The sequence below is a fragment of the Heteronotia binoei genome, chromosome 21 (assembly GCF_032191835.1).
Source record: "Heteronotia binoei isolate CCM8104 ecotype False Entrance Well chromosome 21, APGP_CSIRO_Hbin_v1, whole genome shotgun sequence".
Classification (NCBI taxonomy): Eukaryota; Metazoa; Chordata; class Lepidosauria; order Squamata; family Gekkonidae; genus Heteronotia; species Heteronotia binoei.
The window spans coordinates 13,464,458-13,485,528 of record NC_083243.1 but is presented as its reverse complement, the minus strand read 5'-3'; the positions used below and the strand labels follow the sequence as shown (position 1 = coordinate 13,485,528).

General features: G+C 49.7%; 1 protein-coding gene across 1 annotated transcript in view; it reads right to left on the bottom strand.

Annotated features, from left to right (window-relative positions):
* Nucleotides 1–2,094: 2,094 nt before the first annotated feature.
* ACTR10 (actin related protein 10) overlaps nucleotides 2,095–21,071 on the bottom strand; it is a 30,490-nt gene continuing 11,513 nt past the window's right edge. The window contains exons 4-13 of the mRNA XM_060262556.1: nucleotides 19,006–19,114; nucleotides 17,907–18,014; nucleotides 15,736–15,803; nucleotides 15,415–15,494; nucleotides 12,670–12,705; nucleotides 9,087–9,166; nucleotides 8,889–8,962; nucleotides 5,978–6,059; nucleotides 4,300–4,501; nucleotides 2,095–2,842 (exon numbers count right to left, since the gene is read on the bottom strand). Coding sequence (XP_060118539.1) covers nucleotides 2,661–2,842; nucleotides 4,300–4,501; nucleotides 5,978–6,059; nucleotides 8,889–8,962; nucleotides 9,087–9,166; nucleotides 12,670–12,705; nucleotides 15,415–15,494; nucleotides 15,736–15,803; nucleotides 17,907–18,014; nucleotides 19,006–19,114 — 1,021 coding nt within the window. The 3' untranslated portion in view covers nucleotides 2,095–2,660. The remainder of the gene's footprint in view (nucleotides 2,843–4,299; nucleotides 4,502–5,977; nucleotides 6,060–8,888; nucleotides 8,963–9,086; nucleotides 9,167–12,669; nucleotides 12,706–15,414; nucleotides 15,495–15,735; nucleotides 15,804–17,906; nucleotides 18,015–19,005; nucleotides 19,115–21,071) is intronic.

Below are 21,071 nucleotides of genomic sequence, written 5' to 3'. Positions count from 1 at the left end.
TATATATATATATATTTATTTATTTGTCTGTGTCCCTTATAAAGTTTATATCTCTGCTACTAATCTGAAATAGGTGCACACATGGCCCAGTGCAGCATGGTTTCATTTATGTCAGATCCGACCCTCATAACAAATGAGTTTGACACCCCTGGCTTAGAGGTTTCAGAACTCCGCTCCTGCCCAAAACGAGGCCTGGGTGTCGCAGCGTCTGCCAGACTGCACAACTCACCTGGGCCCAACAGCCATCTCTGCACAACTTAGATAGGTCCAGCAGTGGCTGCCGCACAACACACCAGAGTAAGGTAAACAGGTCTCTCCTCCTCCGGCCCACGGCAAGGAGTGGCCAGCTGGGTTTACCATCTTCTGGTTGGGAAACTCCTGGAGGTTTGGCGGTGGAGCCTGCGGAGGACGGGGACTGCAGTGGCGTACTCTGCCATGGAGTTCGCCACCTCCCCAGAAGCCTGTTCCACTGAAGGAGCGTGTGGCTGGCTCGAGGCCACCTAGCAAATTTTACGACTGGGAGTTTGAATCAAGAGTTGTACCAGCCTTACACTCCCAATACAAGCGTGGCCGAACTCGCTAAATGTAAGAGCCACGCAGAATAAAAATCAGATGTTTGAGACTTGCAGGATACAAATGTCAGATATTTGAGAGCTGCAAGAGGAAGGAAGGAATCAGAGTTGAAAGGGACCTCCAGGGTCATCTAGTCCAACCCCCTGCACAGTGCAGGAAACTCACAAACACCTCCCCCTGAATTCACAGGATCTTCATTGCTGTCAGATGGCCATCTAGCCTCTGTTTAAGAACCTCCAAGGAAGGAGAGCCCACCACCTCCCAAGGAGGAAGCCAGTTCCACTGAGGAACCACTCTAAACTCACAAACACCTCCCCCTAAATTCACAGGATCTTCATTGCTGTCAGAGGACCATCTAGCCTCTGTATAAGAACCTCCAAGGAAGGAGAGCCCACCACCTCCCAAGGAAGCCTGTTCCACTGAGGAACCACTCTAAACTCACAAACACCTCCCCCTAAATTCACAGGATCTTCATTGCTGTCAGATGGCCATCTAGCCTCTGTTTAAGAACCTCCAAGGAAGGAGAGCCCACCACCTCCCAAGGAAGCCTGTTCCACTGAGGAACCACTCTAAACTCACAAACACCTCCCCCTAAATTCACAGGATCTTCATTGCTGTCAGATGGCCATCTAGCCTCTGTTTAAAAACCTCCAAGGAAGGAGAGCCCACCACCTCCCAAGGAAGCCTGTTCCACTGAGGAACCACTCTAAACTCACAAACACCTCCCCCTAAATTCACAGGATCTTCATTGCTGTCAGATGGCCCTCTAGCCTCTGTTTAAAAACCTCTAAGGAAGGAGAGCCCACCACCTCCCGAGGAAGCCTGTTCCACTGAGGAATCGCTCTAACGGTCAGGAAGTTCTTCCTAATGTTGAGCTGGAAACTCTTTTGATTCAATTTCAACCCATTGGTTCTGGTCCTACCTTCCGGGGCCACAGAAAACAATTCCATACCGTCCTCTATAGGACGGCGCTTCAAGTACTTGAAGATGGTGATCCTATCACCTCTCAGCCGCCTCCTCTCCAGGCTAAACATCCCCAGCTCCTTCAGCCTTTCCTCATAGAACTTAGTCTCCAGACCCCTCACCATCTTCGTCGCCCTCCCCTTGACCTGTTCCAGCTTGTCTCTATCCTTCTTAAAATGTGGTGCCCAAAACTGAACACAATACTCCAGATGAGGTCTTCTCAGAGCGGAAGGAAGGAAGGAAGGAAGGAAGGAAGGAAGGAAGGAAGGAAGGAAGGAAGGAAGGAAGGAAGGAAGGAAGGAAGGAAGGAAGGAAGGAAGATGGGGGAGAGGTGGAAAGAAAGCAACTTTAACTTTAAATGCATTTTCCAGGCCCCCAGCTGGGGCGTTGGGGGCTTTGAGAGCCACAGTTTGGCCACCCCTGCTCCAGTAGATCTCTCAGAATAACTCCCCCCCCCAACACACATCCCAGAAGAGATAGTCTGCAATGAGCAAGGCAGAGTCATTTTGCAGGTTCCCCCCCCCCGCACCAAAAACACACACACACACACACACAATGTAAGAAGCAGGTTTTACTCTGCCGCTTTTTAAATATTTCAGCCATCGACAAATGCAAAACAAACACGGTGCTGAAAGAAAGTTACACGTGCAATTACAGGTTCCAGGCAGTTCTCACCCTCCACTTCTAAAGAACTATATAAATAATGGTCCAGGGGTGGAATTCTGGCAGGAGCTCCTTTTGCATATTAGGCCACACCCCCCTGATGTAGCCAATCTTCCCAGAGCTTACAAGGCTCTTTTTTGTAAGCTCTTGGAGGATTGGCTACATCAGGGGTGTGTGGCCTAATATACAAAGGAGCTCCCGCTAGAATTCCACCTCTGAATAATACAGGAGGGTCGAGAGCCCGGGGGCACCTATCTTGCCGCTGGTACCCATAAATATATCACTGGCGCTGGTTTTGTCAGACAGAAAGGGGGGAGGGGCATCCAGTGGCGGCACTGCTTGGGAGGGTGCTCCCCGTTCAGCTCCATTGCAGTCACCAGAATGTGGGAAAGGAACGGGGGAGGGGAAGTGCCAAATGAACGGGGGGGGGGGGGGGGGAGGGTCCTCTCTCGGCCAGATCCCTATTTCTCAGTGGAAAAGGCTCTTTTCATCAGCGGAGGTGGCGTTTTCCCGACATCAAACATCATTTCCAGGGGAGGGTTATTGAGGCAACACCAGTCGGGGATGCGGCCGGTCTGGTTGTAGTACTCCTTCGACACGGAACGGCTCCCGAGGATATCCTGAAGGGCTCCAAAGACGGCTCCTGAAGAAGTCCACACGTGAACAAGAGTCAGAATCTTATTTTAAGAGCAAAAACCTTATCACTCCGGGCTCTTTAAGAGGAAAACCCAAATAATTCTTGCCTATTTTAAGAGCAAATATCTTATCACTCCAGGCTCTTTAGAAGCAAAACCCAAATCATTCCTCGCTCTTTAACAGTAAAAACCTTATAATTCCTGGCTCTTTAATATTCTACTGGACTCCTCTTTATTGCTGAGATTTGTATTTGTAAGTGAACAAGGTTGAGTGAGGGCCAAAAGGACACCAGGAGATATGGGATATATATCTCACCCTATACTCCGAATCTCCTTTACCTCCCCCCGCACCACGTACAACAGACATCCTGTGAGGCGGCTGGGGCTGAGAGAGCTCTCCCAGAAGCTGCCCTTTCAAGGACAGTTCTGTGAGAGCTATGGCTGACCCAAGGCCATTCCAGCAGCTGCAAGTGGAGGAGTGGGGAATCAAAGCTGGTTCTCCCAGATAAAAGTCCACAATAGATAGATGATAGGGGAATGGGGGGATGGAGGAAGATAGATAGATAGATAGATAGATAGATAGATAGATAGATAGATAGATAGATAGATAGATAGATAGATAGATAGATAGATAGATAGATAGACAGACAGACAGACAGACAGACAGACAGACAGATATTGGATTTATATCCCACCCCCCCACTCCGAATCTCAAAATCTCAGAGTGCCTCACAATCTCCTTTTCCTTCCTCCCCCACAACAGACACCCTGTGAGGTGGGTGGGGCTGAGAGGGCTCTCACAGCAGCTGCTGTTTCAAGGACAACCTCTGCCAGAGCTCTGGCTGACCCAAGGCCATCCCAGCAGCTGCAAGTGGAGGAATGGGGAATCAAAGCCGGTTCTCCCAGATAAAAGTCCACAATAGATAGATGATAGGGGAATGGGGGGATGGAGGATGATAGACAAAAGATAGATAGGAAGACAGACAGACAGAGATAGACAGACAGACAGACATTGGATTTATATCTCACCCCCCACTCCGAATCTCAAAGTCTCAGAGCGGCCTACAATCTCCTTTCCCTTCCTCCCTCACAACAGACACCCTGTGAGGTGGGTGGGGCTGAGAGGGCTCTCACAGCAGCTGCCCTTCCAAGGACAGAGTCTCTGAGTGGCCTACAATCTCCTTTCCCTTCCTCCCCCACAACAGACACCCTGTGAGGTGGGTGGGGCTGAGAGGGCTCTCACAGCAGCTGCCCTTTCAAGGACAACCTCTGCCAGAGCTCTGGCTGACCCAAGGCCATCCCAGCAGGTGCAAGTGGAGGAGTGGGGAATCAAACCCGATTCTCCCAGATAAGAGTCCGCACACTTCACCACTATACCAAACTGGCTGAGAAGAGCACCCAGAGCCCTGAGTCTCTCTCTCTCTCACACACACCCCCATTTCCTTCTAAGCCGTTTCAGACTCACCTCCCAGCCAAGCCACGCAGTTGGGTTTGGCAGGTGGGTTGTGCACGCGGAAAGCCTTGGTGGCCAGCGTCTCCTTGTACTTTGGCTTCTCCACCAGGTACCTGATCTCCGCCATCAACCGGTGCAGGAAGCCGGGCAGCATGGCCGTGCCCCCGATCACCACCAGGTTCTCTGCCAGCTGCTTCCGGGTGTCGATTGGACACTGGCGGGAAGAGAAGAAGAGAAAGATATTGGGTTTATATCCCGCCCTCCACTCTGAATCTCAGAGTCCCAGAGCGGCTCAAAGTCTACTTTATCTTCTCCCCCCACAACAGAAACCCTGTGAGGTGGGTGGAGCTGAGAGAGCTCTGACAGAAGCTGCCCTTTCAAGGACAGAGTCTCAGAGCGGCCTGCAATCTCCTTTCCCTTCCTCCCCCACAACAGGCATCCTGTGAGGTGGGTGGGGCTGAGAGAGCTCTCATATCAGCTGCCCTTCCAAGGACAGAGTCTCAAAGCGACCTACAATCTCCTTTTCCTTCCTCCACCACAACAGGCACCCTGTGAGGTGGGTGGGACTGAGAGGGCTCTCACAGCAGCTGCCCTTCCAAGCACAGAGTCTCAGAGCGGCCTACAATCGCCTTTCCCTTCCTCCCCCACAACAGACACCCTGTGAGGTGGCTGGGGCTGGGACAACTCCGGAGAGCTATGGCTGACCCGAGGCCATTCCAGCAGCTGAAAGTGGAGGAGTGGGGAATCAAACCCGGTTCTCCCAGATAAGAGTCTGCACACTTCACCAACATGGCTCTCAGAGAAACCACGACCAGGTGGTTGCATAACAGATAGGAATATATGATTGCCGTAAAACCCATGGACTGAGCGAATGTGGATGTGCATTGAAAGGGAAATTGGGAATGCCAAAACGGACGGTTAGGGGAGGGATGGTGGCTCAGTGGTTGAGCATCTGCTGGGAAGCAGAAGGTCCCAGGTTCAATCCCTGGCATCTCCAAAAAAGGGTCCAGGCAAATAGGTGTGAAAAACCTCAGCTTGAGACCCTGGAGAGCCGCTGCCAGTCTGAGAAGACAATACTGACTTGGATGGACCGAGGGTCTGATTCAGTATAAGGCAGCTTCATATGTTCATATGAAAGTAGGCCTGGAGATCTCCTAAAATGATCACTGATCTCTAGGCTACTGAGATTACGCCCCATGGAGAAAATGGCTCCTTTGAAGGGTGTGCTTTAAGTTATCACATCCCTCATAAACCCCCTCTCCCAACCACTGCCCTCCACAGGCCCCATATCTCACCCCCCTGAGGATTCCTATCCCCCTCCATTTCTATTCATTTGAAAGAATGCACAGTGCTCCCACAGTGGCCAGCCAGTTCCTCTGGCGGGCCCACAACAAGGCAGAGAGGCCGAGGCCTCCATAACAACATCAGAAGAACCCTGCTGGATCAGACCAGTGAGGGTCCATCTAGTCCAGCCTCCTGTCTCACACAGTGGCCAGCCACTTCCTCTGGATGGCCAACAACAAGACACTGTCTTCCCCTGATGTTGCCTCCTGGCCCTGGGATTCGGAGGCTGACTGTCTCTGAACATGGAGGTTCTCTTGGGGGGCAGGGTAAAGCATAGTGAATGGAATCTTTCCAGTCAGATGAGCTCAAGGGAAGCCAAATGCCCATGCGTCCTGGATCTCCGTACCTGTAAGAGTGAGTCCAGGATCAAAGTGGCCACCGACTGCTCTTCGTTGTCCTGCTCAAAGAGTATTTCGACCACGGAGTCCCTGTTGACAAGAAACAAAAGGGTGGCTCAGGATTCCCTGCACAGAAGACAAGGCAGCATTCTGATCAGAAAGATCACCCACCATTTGGTAAGGTGAGAACGTAAGAGCATAAGAGAAGCCATGTTGGATCAGGCCAGTGGCTCATCCAGTCCAACACTCTGTGTCACACATAAGAACATAAGAGAAGCCATGTTGGATCAGGCCAATGGCCCATCCAGTCCAACACTCTGTATCACACATAAGAACATAAGAGAAGCCATGTTGGATCAGGCCAGTGGCCCATCCAGTCCAACACTCTGTGTCACATAAGAACATAAAAGAAGCCATGTTGGATCAGGCCAATGGCCCATCCAGTCCAACACTGTGAGTCACATAAGAACATAAGGAAGCCATGTTGGATCAGGCCAGTGGCCCATCCAGTCCAACACTCTGTGTCACATAAGAACATAAGAGAAGCCATGTTGGATCAGGCCAATGACCAATCCAGTCCAACACTCTGTGTCACATAAGAACATAAGAGAAGCCATGTTGGATCAGGCCAATGGGCCCTCCAGTCCAACACTCTGTGTCACACTTAAGAACATAAGAGAAGCCATGTTGGATCAGGTCAATGGGCCATCCAGTCCAACACTCTGTGTCACACAGTGGCCAAAAAAACCCAAGTGCCATCAGGTGGTCCATCATTGGGGCCAGGACACTAGAAGCCCTCCCACTGTGGTCCTCCAAGCACCAAGAATACAGAGCATCACTGCCCCAGACAGGGAGTTCCAACAATACACTGTGTCTAATAGCCACTGATGGACTTCTGCTCCTGATGTTGATCCAATTTCCTCTTGAAGCTGGCTTTTCTTGTAGCCGCCACCACCTCCTGTGGCAGTGAATTCCACGTGTTGATCTCCCTTTGGGTGAAGAAGTACTTCCTTTTATCCATTCTAACCTGACTGCTCAGCAATTTCATTGAATGCCCACAAGTTCTTGTATTGTGAGAAAGGGAGAAAAGGACTTCTTTCTCTACCTTCTCCATCCCATGCATAATCTTGTAAAGGTCGATCATGTCATCCCTCAGTCGACGTGTCTCCCAACCATTCTAACCTTCCCTCATAGGGAAAGTGTTCCCTATGAAGAAAAAGGTGGGTTTTGGCCACAACGACATATTCATTATTCTTTGCAGGGCCGCAAGACTATCTTGCTACCTGCAGCCTGTGGCAGCATTTCTTTTGGGGTTGGTTCTCTTATGAAATTGGCCAAAAGGGGTCCAAGCTATCCAGCACTATCAAGCACTTAGGCTGAGAGCTAGCTGCTAGACATCTAGGTCAGAAGAAAGTAGGTTAGAGATAAAAGCTATCTAAGGGCAATCTTAGCCTTACGTAGATTGATTTGGCAGCATAATTGTTGATGTCAAGAAGCAGAAAAAGAAGATATTGGATTTATATCCCGACCTCCACTCCGAATCTCAGAGCGGCTCACAACCTCCTTTCCCTTCGTCCCCAACAACAGGCACCCTGTGAGGTGGGTGGGGCTGAGAGAGCTCTGACAGAAGCTGCCCTTTCAAGGACAACCTCTGCCAGAGCTATGGCTGACCCGAGGCCATGCTAGCAGGTGCAAGTGGAGGAGTGGGGAATCAAGCCCGGTTCTACCAGATAAGCGTCTACGCAATTAACCACTACACCAAACTGGCTCTTATATTATACTACTGTATAATATATCTAAATACTACTATATAACCTTCTAACTGTTATGTATTCTGAAATTGTACTAATGTTACCTATTGTTTTGCCTTTTTACATCTGTGTTTGTTTGTTTGTTTTGGAATTGCAGACTGTTTATTTTGGCTGCTCTCTCTTTCTTTTAAAATTTTTTTTTCTTTATTATAAACTCAAACAGCTTACAGAAAAACAAAGTTCCAAAATATGAAACTCAACATAAACTCAACATAAACATAAACTTTATTACACAAATTAAGACAAAGTGAAATAATTAGCAAAATGGATTCTTTAAAAAGGAGACCATTTTTCCATTACAAATTTATGTGGAGGTATAGTAGCACATGACTGCACCTCACCTGTAACGTTATCTAGCGTAAAGTCATCCCATACTTTGAGATTCCAAGCCCATAGACTAGGGGTTTGCTCATCTTTCCATTTACATGTAATAACCGCTTTAGCTGCAGTGAGTAAAGTCATTATAAGCCCTTTATCTTGTTACAAAGAAAATCTAGATTCCTTTCTACATATGTACTTTTTAGCTTTCTGTCCGGAGAAGAAACCTGAGTGTAATAAAGTTTATCAGTGCAGTTTAGAAACCTATTCATTTGTCTGTGTGAGTTCCGGAAAAGCTACAGGTTGTTTGAGTTACTGAGAGTACGAAAGGTGTACAAAAGTAAATCCCGCCTCACAGTCGATCCCCTGGAAGTTGAGGGAATGCCTTGATTCTCTTATGCTTATAGATAAAAATATGGAGCAGAGGTCCATCAGTGGCTATTAGCCACAGTGTGTATATGTGTGTGTGTGTGTGTATATAAAAAATTTTGGCCACTGTGTGACACAGTGTTGGACTGGATGGGCCATTGGCCTGATCCAATATGGCTTCTCTGATGTTCTTATGTGACACGGACTGGATGGGCCATGGGCCTGATCCAACATGGCTTCTCTTATGTTCTTCTGTGACACAGAGTGTTGGACTGGATGGGCCACTGGCCTGATCCAACATGGCTTCTCTTATGTTCTTATGTGACAGAGTGTTGGACTGGATGGGCCATTGGCCTGATCCAACATGGCTTCTCTTATGTTCTCTTATGTTCTTAAAAAAGCAAAATTCAAATTTTCTCACCTGATGGCTCCGGTCACGTGCAAGATCTTCTCTCCGTCCAGCGGGTAGTCGACGTCCGGAGGAGGAGCTGGACGCTAAGTTGAAAGAGACTTGGTCAGAGTCGACCCCTGAGATCCAACCCAATTACAAAAATCCCCAAAAAACGAGGAACACAGTTTCTGCTGCCAAACTGAAAAGGCGGGAGATTTCCTTGCCTACCTCAGCACTGCCGTCCACGTTGAACTTCGCCGCCTGAATTTTCAGTCCTCTCTGGAGGTCGCTCACAAAACAGGTGCGAACTTCACAAGATGGAGAAAAAAAGCTTTCAATTACCCACTGCCGTTTATCCATCCACCCTTTTCCTGCCCAAAGTGTTGGCCATTCTCTAGTTCAATGCGGTCAGTTTGGTGTAGTGGTTAAGTGTGCGGAGTCTTTTCTGAGAGAACCGGGTTTGATTCCCCACTCCTCCACTTGCTCCTGCTAGCATGGCCTTGGGTCAGCCATAGCTCTCATAGGAGTTGTCATAAGAACATCAGAGAAGCCATGTTGGATCAGGCCAATGGCCCACCCAGTCCAACACTCTGCGTCACACAGTGGCTAAAAAAAGCAGGTGCCATAAGGAGGTCCATCAGTGGAGCCAGGACACTAGAAGTCCTCCCACTGTGCCCCCCCCAAACACCAAGAATACAGAGCATCTCTGCCCCAGACAGAGAATTCCAACGATACATTGTGGCTACTAGCCACTGATGGACTTCTGCTCCAGATGTTGATCCAATCCCCTCTTGAAGCTCTTGTCCAGTGGCTCTCCAGATGTTTTTTGCCCACAATTCCCATCAGCCCCAGCCATTGGCCATGCTGGCTGGGGCTGATGGGAGTTGTAGGCAAAAAAAGCAACTGGAGAGCCACTGTTCCCCACCCCTGCTCTTGTCCTTGAAAGGGCAGCTTCTGGGAGAGCTCTCTCAGCCCCACCCACCTCACAGGGTGCCTGTTGCGGGGGTAGAAGATAAAAGAGATTGTGAGCTGCTCTGAGACTCTGAGATTCGGAGTGGAGGGCAGGATATAAATCCAATATTATAATCATCGTCGCTGTTGTTGTCATCCTCGTTTAGCTCCAGGAGAAGGAGCTCCATGCCATACGTGAGGCTCCTCCCTCTGCAGAGGCTCCCTGATTGCTTCAACAGAGGAAGCTGATTGGTATATTGCATTTATATTCCCCTTGAGTATGGGGTCCCCACCCTGGTGCCCACCAACCCCTTCCCTGGTGCCCGCCAAGCGCTTTTAGAAAGTAGGCGGGATGAGGTGGGGCTTTTCCCAGCAAGGCTCCTGGTTGGCCTTTGGACATTTTTTTTTTAAATACTGCTTTAGCAGCAGGTGACACTAAAGTGCAGGGATCTTCACAGTGTGACTGAAGGTAAGCTGCTGTAGTCCTTTTGTGGCTGGCTTCACCTCCTGTGGTGGCCATTTTCTACTTAGAATCATAGAGTTGGAAGGGACCTCTAGGGTCATCTAGTCCAATCCCCTGCACAATGCAGGAAACTCACAAATACCTCCCCCTAAATTCACAGGATCCACACTGCAGTCAGATGGCCCTCTAGCCTCTGTTTGAAAACCTCCAAGGAAGGAGAGCCCACCACCTCCTGAGGAAGCCTGTTCCACTGAGGAACCGCTCTAAACACACAAATACCTCCCCCTAAATTCACAGGATCCTCATTGCTGTCAGATGGCCCTTTAGCCTCTGTTTGAAAACCTCCAAGGAAGGAGAGCCCACCACCTCCCAAGGAAGCCTGTTCCACTGAGGAACCGCTCTAAACTCACAAATACCTCCCCCTAAATTCACAGGATCTTCATCGCTGTCAGATGGCCATCTAGGTTCTGTTTGAAAACCTCCAAGGAAGGAGAGCCCACCACCTCCTGAGGAAGCCTGTTCCACTGAAGAACAGCTCTAAACTCACAAATACCTCCCCCTAAATTCACAAGATCTTCATCGCTGTCAGATGGCCCTCTAGCCTTTGTTTGAAAACCTCCAAGGAAGGAGAGCCCACCACCTCCCGAGGGAGTCTGTTCCACTGAGAAATCGCTCTAACGGTCAGGAAGTTCTTCCTAATGTTGAGCTGGAAACTCTTTTGATTGAATTTCAAGCCACTGGTTCTGGTCCTACCTTCTGGGGCCACAGAAAACAATTCCACCCCATCCTCTAGATGACAGCCCTTCAAATACTTGAAGATGGTGATCACATCACCTCGCAGCCGCCTCCTCTCCAGGCTAAACATCCCCAGCTCCTTGGAGGTTTTTAAGCAGAGGCTGGATGGCCATCCAACAGCAATGCTGATTCTGCGAACTTAGGCATGAGAAGGACGGTGGGAAGGGTTGCATCAGTGTTTAGCTCTCGTGGCCCCTTCTTACACACCCAGGGAAATACGGATTGCCGCTTTGGGGTCAGGAAGCTATTTTTTCTAGGCAAGAGACTTTTTGCCCTCTTTTGGGCATAGATCAACATCTGCAGCAGAGGACACTCAGTGGCAATTAGCCAAAGCGTACTGTTGGAACTCTCTGTCTGGGACAAGTGATGCTCTGCATTCTTGGTGCTTGGAGGGGCAACGGTGTGAGGACTTCTAATAATAATAATCATATATTTTATTTATATCCCGCCCTCCCCGCCGAAGCATGCTCAGGGCGGCTAACAACATATAAAATTTACAAATTACAATATAAAAACATTTCAATGCGATATATATAATGTACTAATGAAAACCATTATAATTAAAACCATCAAAACTACAATTGAAACAGTGCTATATTTTATACAATTTACAGTGCTGTATTCTAGATGTTCTCCTCAGTGGTTTATGATGGCCGGACATGGTAGACTAAATCCACATTTAAGCGAAGGCCATTTGAAAAAGGGTAGTCTTGCAGGCCCTACGGAATTGACCAAGACTCTGCAGGGCCCGCACTTCATCCGGTAGTTGGTTCCACCAGTGTGGAGCTGCGGTTCTAGTGTCCTGGCCCCACTGATGGACCTCCTGATGGCACCTGGGTTTTTTGGCCACTGTGTGACCCAGAGTGCTGGACTGAATGGGCCACTGGCCTGATCCCACATGGCTTCTCTTATGTTTTTATTTCTGGGGCAGTGATGCTCTGTATTCTTGGTTTCGGGGGGGGGGGGGAGGCAACAGTGGGAGGTCTTCTAGTGTCCTGGCCCAACTGATGGACCTCCTGATGGCAGCTGGGTTTTTTGGCCACTGTGTGACCCAGAGTGCTGGACTGAATGGGCCATTGGCCTGATCCAACATGGCTTCTCTTATGTTCTTATGTGTGACACAAAGTGTTGGACTGGATGGGCCATTGGCCTGATCTAACATGGCTTCTCTGATGTTCTTAGATCTCTAGACTGGTGCATTTCTTTACAAAAGCCTTGTGAAGCTTTACAGTGAAGCAAATTCTCACAGGGTCAACGTTGCCCTCCTATTGACCTGCTCGGGGCCACGATGGTCTTGTTGAAAGAGTTTCCAGTAAAGGAATCATGTCTGTGAGTCCACATGTCCACAATCATGGTACAGGCTGGGACAGAAGCTTGAGAACGGTCACTTGCCTACTATGATGTAGGGCCACGTGCAAAGACTACAACCGGTTTTTCATTATGAAAATGCAAAAAAACACCATCCTGCACCACAGAGCATCTAAAGATGCAGTCCAGGTAAAAATCTGAACGACGTTTAAACCCTGCCCATGTTATCATGAGCTACTGCACAAGGCTACTGCGTCCAAGGTAAGATCTGTATAAGAAAAGATATTTTCTTACCTTTTATGTCTTCTATGATGTCTTCAGGAACTGAGCCTGAAACACGAGAAAATGGTTTCAGCCCAACAGATCCGGCAAGGGTGTCGACCAAACAGAATCCAAACCCAGAACAGCCTGGGAGTTCAGGATAAATACCATGAGCTGACGTGCACCCCCCCGCCCCGCCTCAGCGTTAATACACGTGGTGCAGAGTGGTAAAGCTGCAGTACTGCAGTTGGAGCCCTCTGCTCACGACTGGAGTTCGGTCCCCGGCAGAAGCTGGGTTTTCAGGAAGCTGACTCAGCTTTTCATCCTTCTGAGGTCGGTCAAAGGAGTCCCCAGCTTGCTGGGGGGCGGGGGGGAAGTGTAGATCAGGGGTGGCCAAAGGTAGCTCTCCAGATGTTTTTTTTGCTTACAATTCCCATCAGCCCCCGCCAGCATAGCCAATGGCTGGGGCTGATGGGAGTTGTAGGTAAACAACATCTGGTGAGCTGCCATTGGCCACCCCTGCAATAGGGGAGGGCAGGATATAAATCTAATAAAATAGAATGCATTTGAAGTTAAAATTGCTTTCCTTCCACCTCTCCCTCCCCCTGACACCCAATCTATTTTCCTTCCTTCTTTGTGGCTCTCAAACATCTGACGTTCATGTCTTGAGGCTCTCGAACATCTGACATTTATTCTATGTGGCTCTTACGTTAAGCAAGTTTGGACACCCCCTGGTCTAGGTCAAATCCAACCTGGGCTCTCCCTAGAATCTAAAATGACTCAACTGAAGCTATCGTGCTTTGGTCACATCACGAGAAGACAGGAACCACTGGGAAAGACCATAAGAGGAAGAATTGCAGATTTATACCCTGCCCTTCTCTCTGAATGAGAGACTCAGAGCAGCTTACAACCTCCTATATCTTCTCCCCCCACAACAGACACCCTGTGAAGTGGGTAGGGCTGGAGAGGGCTCTCCCAGCAGCTGCCCTTTCAAGGACAGAGGCTCAGAGCGGCCTACAATCTCCTTTCCCTTCCTCCCCCCCAACAGACACCCTGTGAGGTGGGTGGGGCTGGAGAGGGCTCTCCCAGCAGCTGCCCTTTCAAGGACAGAGGCTCAGAGCGGCCTACAATCTCCTTTCCCTTCCTCCCCCCCAACAGACACCCTGTGAGGTGGGTGGGGCTGGAGAGGGCTCTCCCGGCAGCTGCCCTTTCAAGGACCGTGGGTGTCATAAAATGTTATGCCAGGTAGCAGAGATGTAAACTTTATAAAGGACACAGACAAACACAAAGATTTTTTAAAAATAAACTGAAAATAGTAAAGAAGAAGATGAAGAAGATATTGGATTTATATCCCACCCTCCACTCCAAAGAGTCTCAGAGTGGCTCACAATCTCCTTTCCCTTCCTCCCCCACAACAGACACCCTGTGAGGTAGGTGGGGTTGAGGGAGCTCTGACAGCAGCTGCCCTTTCAAGGACAACTCCCTCGAGAGCTATGGCTGACCCAAGGCCATTCCAGCAGGTGCAAGTGGAGGAGTGGGGAATCAAACCCAGTTCTCCCAGATAAGAGTTCGCACACTTAACCACTACACCAAACTGCCAGGAAAAGTTGAAGACAGCAGGAAAAGAAGAAGACTCAACATGAGACGGATTCCCTCAGTCAAGGACGCCACAAGGGCCCCCAGTTTGCAAGATCTGAGCAAGGCTGTTAATGAGGGGGTGTTTTGGAGGCCTGCCGGTGTGTGACGCACATTACCAGGTCTCCAATTTAGTGGGAGCTCACAGAAGAGCAGCTCCCGAACCTTTTGTAGAGTTCCACCTCCTCCTTCTGAGAATTCCACCTCCTTGCCCATTGAATAGTATTGCAGCTGCATAGCAATCCCTGGATGAGCTCCACCACCTATTTTTCTACAAAATGACCCCTAGATAGGTAGATTTGATAGATGGATTGGATGGATTGAAGATGAAATGCTTGGGACTCTTTAGCTTGGAGAAACGTCGACTGCGGGGTGACATGATAGAAGTTTACAAGATTATGCATGGGATGGAGAAAGCAGAGAAAGAGGTACTTATCTCCCTTTCTCACAATACAAGAACTTGTGGGCATTCGATGAAATTGCTGAGCAGACAGGTTAAAACGGATAAAAGGAAGTACTTCTTCACCCAAAGAGTGATTAACATGTGGAATTCACTGCCACAGGAGGTGGTGGCGGCCACAAGCATGGCCACCTTCAAGAGGGGTTTAGATAAAAATATTGAGCAGAGGTCCATCAGTGGCTATTAGCCACAGTGTGTGTGTGTATATATATAAAAAATTTTTGGCCACTGTGTGACACAGAGTGTTGGACTAGATGGGCCACTGGCCTGATCCAACATGGCTTCTCTTATGTTCTTATGGATGATAGATAGATGGAGAGAAGAGGGATGATGGATAGATAGATGGAGACAGGAGGAATGATGGATAGATAGATAGATGGAGAGAGGAGGGATGATAGATAGATGGAGGGATGATGGATGGATGATGGAAGATAGAAAGAAAGAAGATAATTAGAAAGAAGATAGATGGAGGATGGATGATGGATGATAGCTAGCTAGCTACCTAGAGGCCTCAGATTCAGTGGGAGCTCACAGGAGCGCAGCTGCTAAACGTTTCTGAGAGTTCCACCTCCTCCTCCTGAGAATTCCACCTCCTTGTCCACTGAATAGTTTGTGCAGCTGCATAACAATCCCTGGATGAGCTCCACCACGTATATTTCTACAAAATGTCCCCTGCACATTACCCATCACGGAGGGAAGGCTCTGCCCTTTGGTTGCTCCCGTATCCACCGTGCTCTGCTCCAGCAGCTGGTACTCCAACTCCCTGAAGGATCGCAACAACATTAAAAAGTAGTTTAACAAGATAAACAACAACAACACCACCCAGCATTTTTTCTCAGCCATCCCCCCACCAGATGCGTCCCTCCAGATTACTTCCCTTCCAACTCTGCGGCCCAGAACTTAAGATGTGCGGCAGTGAAACGGTTCTGGCAGCTGAAAGGTCACAGGGCGCTTGGAGCAGACGCGGCTGATGCATTCGGAACAAGAACACCCCGTCGACTTACTTGTGAATGGCTTTTCCTCCCAATGGAAGGGCTCCCCAGCAGCTCAGAACAGGGATTCCCTCGTAGATCTGGGAGCAGCTCAGGATGCGACATTGACAAAGATTCAAAGAACTTGTCTTTAAAAAGGGAGGGCTTCTCGTGTCCTGGCCCCACTGAGGGACCTACTGATGGCACCTGGTTTTTTTGGCCACTGTGTGACAAAGAGTGTTGGACTGGAGGGGCCATTGACCTGATCCAACATGGCTTCTCTTATGTTCTTACGTCTGGGGCAGTGATGCTCTGTATTCTTGGTGCTTGGTGGGGGGGCGCACAGTGGGAGGGCTTCTCGTGTCCTGGCCCCACTGGTGGACCTCTTGATGGCACCTGGGTTTTTTGGCCACTGTGTGACACAGAGTGTTGGACTGGATGGGCCATTGGCCTGATCCAACATGGCTTCTCTTATGTTCTTACGGCAGAGATAATCACAACTAATGGACATTGAAAGGGGCAGATTTAACAGAATGACAGGGTATGTTTTGTTTTAAAGTTCTCAAAGGGCTTTCGTTTTCAGTCATGGGAACTTCCACGTTCAGAGGCAGTCAACCTTTAAGTCTCAGTCAACCTCGGAGCCTGGTTGTGGGGAGGGCGGGTTACGAATAGGATAAAATAAATCCCAGAGCCAGGGGCCAACATCAGGGAAGGCCTCAGCCTTTATGCCCTGCCGTTGGACCTTCAGAATAACTGGTTGGTCACTGTGTGAAACAGGACACTGGACTAGATGGACCATTAGTCTGATCCAGCATTGCTCTTGTTATAGTTTTATGTTATGTTCTTATTCTTGTGCTTGTGATTTGTTAGGAAGGAAATATTTAATTTCGCTCTTCTGCAGGAACCACTTGGAATGATGGGTCTGAACTTTGCCCTTTTCGTTTGGGTGAGACACTCGGCCATCACAAGGCAGGCCATCCCAAAAGACAATAAAACACACAAACCAGCAATTACAGGCTGGGCCCAGTTTGGTGTAGTGGTTAAGTGTACGGACTCTTTCCTGGGAAAACCGGGTTTGATTCCCCACTCCTCCACTTGCAGCTGCTGGAATGGCCTTCGGTCAGCCAGAGCTCTCTTATCTGGGAGAACCGGGTTTGATTCTCCACTCCTCCACTTGCAGTTGCTGGAATGGCTTTCGGTCAGCCGTAGCTATTGCAGGAATTGTCCGTGAAAGGGCAGCTTCTGGGAGAGCTCTCTCAGCCCCACCCACCTCACAGGGTGTCTGTTGTGGGGGAGTAAGGGAAAGGAGATTGTAGGCTGCTCTGAGACTCTGTCCTTGGAAGGGCAGCTGCTGGGAGAGCCCTGTCAGCCCCACCCACTTCACAGGGTGTCTGTTGTGGGGGAGGAAGGGAAAGGAGATTGTAGGCCGCTCTGAGACTGTCCTTGAAAGGGCAGCTGCTGTGAGAGCCCTCTCCAGATCCACCCTCCTCACAGGGTGTCTGTTGTGGGGGAGGAAGGGAAAGGAGATTGTAGGCCGCTCTGAGACTGTCCTTGAAAGGGCAGCTGCTGTGAGAGCCCTCTCCAGATCCACCCTCCTCACAGGGTGTCTGTTGTGGGGGAGGAAGGGAAAGGAGATTGTAGGCCGCTCTGAGACTCTGTCCTTGGAAGGGCAGCTGCTGGGAGAGCCCTGTCAGCCCCACCCACTTCACAGGGTGTCTGTTGTGGGGGAGGAAGGGAAAGGAGATCGTAGGCCGCCCTGAGCCTCTGTCCTTGAAAGGGCAGCTTCTGGGAGAGCTCTCTGAGCCTCACCCACCTCACAGGGGGTCTCACAGACACCCTGTGAGGTGGGTGGGGCTGAGAGGGCTCTCCCAGAAGCTGTCCTTTCCAGGACAACCTCTGCCAGAGCTCTGGCTGACCCAAGGCCATTCTAGCAGCTGCAAGTGGAGGAGTGGAGAATCAAGCCCGGTTCTACCAGATAAGAGTCCACGCAACACATAGAGCACAAAACTTGGAAGGGATGTTTTTACTTAATCATGATGGGCGGTGGGTGGCGCTGGACTCAAGGAAAAGACGGGAAAGCTATCACAGCGAAAGGGGGCGCTAGAACGTTGGGGCGAAGGTGCACAGCGAATCCTCCAGACTTTGCAAAATCTAAAAAATAAGCAGTTGTCGTTCCTTTCGGACTTATTCACGCCGAAGGATACAGGCAGCACCAGGCTTTCCGTGTAGCCGCAATCGAGGACCATGGCGGAGTTAATCCCGAGGGTCAGCAGGGACATCAGGTGGCTGGGAGCAAAGAGCACCGAAGGAACCTGGAAGGAGGAGAATTGCAACAAGGAGACGTCTGCTCCAACATGGCCTCATACCCGGGTTCACCCGCAAGCGAAGTCGGAAGAGAAATCTAATCAACGAACCCTATTGACATTCATTGAGGAGAAGTCTATCAACGGCTGCTTGCCACGGTGACTGAGGGCAACCTCCATGTTCAGAGGCACTAATCCTCTGAATCTCAGAGCCAGGAGGCAACGTCAGGGGAAGGCCTCAGCCTCTTGGCCCTGTGTGAGACAGGAGGCTGGACTAGATGGACCACTGGTCTGATCCAGCAGGGCTCTTCTGACGTTCTTATGAAGGCCTCGGCCTCTCTGCCCTGTTGTAGGCCCTCCAGAGGAACTGGTTGGCCACTGTGTGAGACAGGATGCTGGACTAGATGGACCCTCACTGGTCTGATCCAGCAGGGCTCTTCTGAGGTTCTTATGAAGGCCTCGGCCTCTCTGCCCTGTTGATGGCCCTCCAGAGGAACTGGTTGGCCACTGTGTGAGACAGGATGCTGGACTAGATGGACCCTCACTGGTCTGATCCAGCAGGGCTCTTCTGACGTTCTTATGAAGGCCTCGGCCTCTCTGCCCTGTTGATGGCCCTCCAGAGGAACTGGTTGGCCACTGTGTGAGACAGGATGCTGGACTGGATGGACCACTGGTCTGATCCAGCAGGGCTCTTCTGAGGTTCTTATGAAGGCCTCGGCCTCTCTGCCCTGTTGATTGCCCTCCAGAGGAACTCGTTGCCCCCTGTGTGAGACAGGATGTTGTACTAGATGGACCCTCACTGGTCTGATCGAGCAGAGCTCTTCTAAGGTTCTTATGAAGGCCTCGGCCTCTCTGTCCTGTTGCTGACCCTCCAGAGGAACTGGTTGGCCACTGTGCGAGACAGGATGCTGGACGAGATGGACCACTGGTCAGATCCAGCAAGGAGTTTCTGATGTTTTTATTAGGCAGGTCAGCTAAAAACGGTCCCTGAAGCACATACCTCAAAGTACTTGAAAAGCACTCTCGTGAGCGTCTCTCTGAAGTGGGAAGGGCACAGCACGGACTCCACGATCACGACGCGCCTGTCTCGGGGATTCACCAGCAAGTGTCTGAAAAGGCAAATGAGAAAGAAAGGAGGACACGGTGATCTCATTTTGTTGATTTTTTTAGAAAGTCACATTCTGCAAACTCTCTGCCAGTGGCCCTTGATGAAACTTCCAACAACAGAAACAAAAGATAAACAATTAATGGAAATACTTAATACTAAGCAAAGAACATAAAGAACATAAGAGAAGCCATGTTGGATCAGGCCAAAGGCCCATCCAGTCCAACACTCTGTGTCACACATAAGAACACAAGAGAAGCCATGCTGGATCAGGCCAATGGCCCATCCAGGCCAACACTCTGTGTCACACATAAGAACATAAGAGAAGCCATGTTGGATCAGGCCAGTGGCCCATCCAGTCCAACACTCTGTGTCACACTTAAGAACATAAGAGAGGCCATGTTGGATCAGGCCAATGGCCCATCCAGGCCAACACTCTGTGTCACATAAGAACATAAGAGAAGCCATGTTGGATCAGGCCAATGGCCCATCCAGTCCAACACTCTGTGTCACACTTAAGAACATAAGAGAAGCCATGTTGGATCAGGCCAATGGCCCATCCAGTCCAACACTCTGTGTCACACTTAAGAACATAAGAGAGGCCATGTTGGATCAGGCCAATGGCCCATCCAGGCCAACACTCTGTGTCACATAAGAACATAAGGGAAGCCATGTTGGATCAGGCCAATGGCCCATCCAGTCCAACACTCTGTGTCACACTTAAGAACATAAGAGAAGCCATGTTGGATCAGGCCAATGGCCCATCCAGGCCAAAACTCTGTGTCACACTTAAGAACATAAGAGAAGCCATGTTGGATCAGGCCAATGGCCCATCCAGTCCAACACTCTGTGTCACACATAAGAACATAAGAGAAGTCATGCTGGATCAGGACAATGGCCCATCCAGTCCAACACTGTGTCACACATAAGAACATAAGAGAAGTCATGTTGGATGAGGCCAATGGCCCATCCAGTCCAACACTCTGTGTCACACTTAAGAACATAAGAGAAGCCATGTTGGATCAGGACAATGGCCCATCCAGTCCAACACTCTGTGTCACACATAAGAACATAAGAGAAGCCATGCTGGATCAGACCAATGGCCCATCCAGTCCAACACTCTGTGTCACACATAAGAACATAAGAGAAGTCATGTTGGATGAGGCCAATGGCCCATCCAGTCCAACACTCTGTGTCACACTTAAGAACATAAGAGAAGCCATGTTGGATCAGGCCAATGGCCCATCCAGTCCAACACTCTGTGTCACACTTAAGAACATAAGAGAAGCCATGCTGGATCAGGCCAATGCCCCATCCAGTCCAACACTCTGTGTCACACTTAAGAACATAAGAGAAGTCATGTTGGATGAGGCCAATGGCCCATCCAGTCCAACACTCTGTGTCACACTTAAGAACATAAGAGAAGTCATGTTGGATGAGGCCAATGGCCCATCCAGTCCAACACTCTGTGTCACAGATAAGAACATAAGAGAGGCCATGCTGAATCAGGCCAATGGCCCATCCAGTCCAACACTCTGTGTCACACTTAAGAACATAAGAGAAGCCATGTTGGATCAGGCCAATGGCCCATCCAGTCCAACACTCTGTGTCACACATAAGAACATAAGAGAAGCCATGCTGGTTCTGGCAACTGGCCCATCTAGCCCAATTGTGTCACACAGTGGCCAAAACCCAGGTGCCATCAGGAGGTTCACTAGCAGGGCCAGAACTCCAGAAGCCCTCCCACTGTTGCCCCCCATAGACAGAGCATCGCTGTCCCAGACAGAGTGTTCCATCTATATCTTGTGGCTAACAGCTACTACCTCTGCTCCATATGGCTAACAGCCACCAGCTCTGCCTGGTTGTGCTACCTCTAAAGGAGTCCTTACCTGGATGGTTCAGGCTAGCCCAGTTCTGTCAGATCTTGCAAACTACGCAGGGTTGGCCCCGGCAAGTATTTT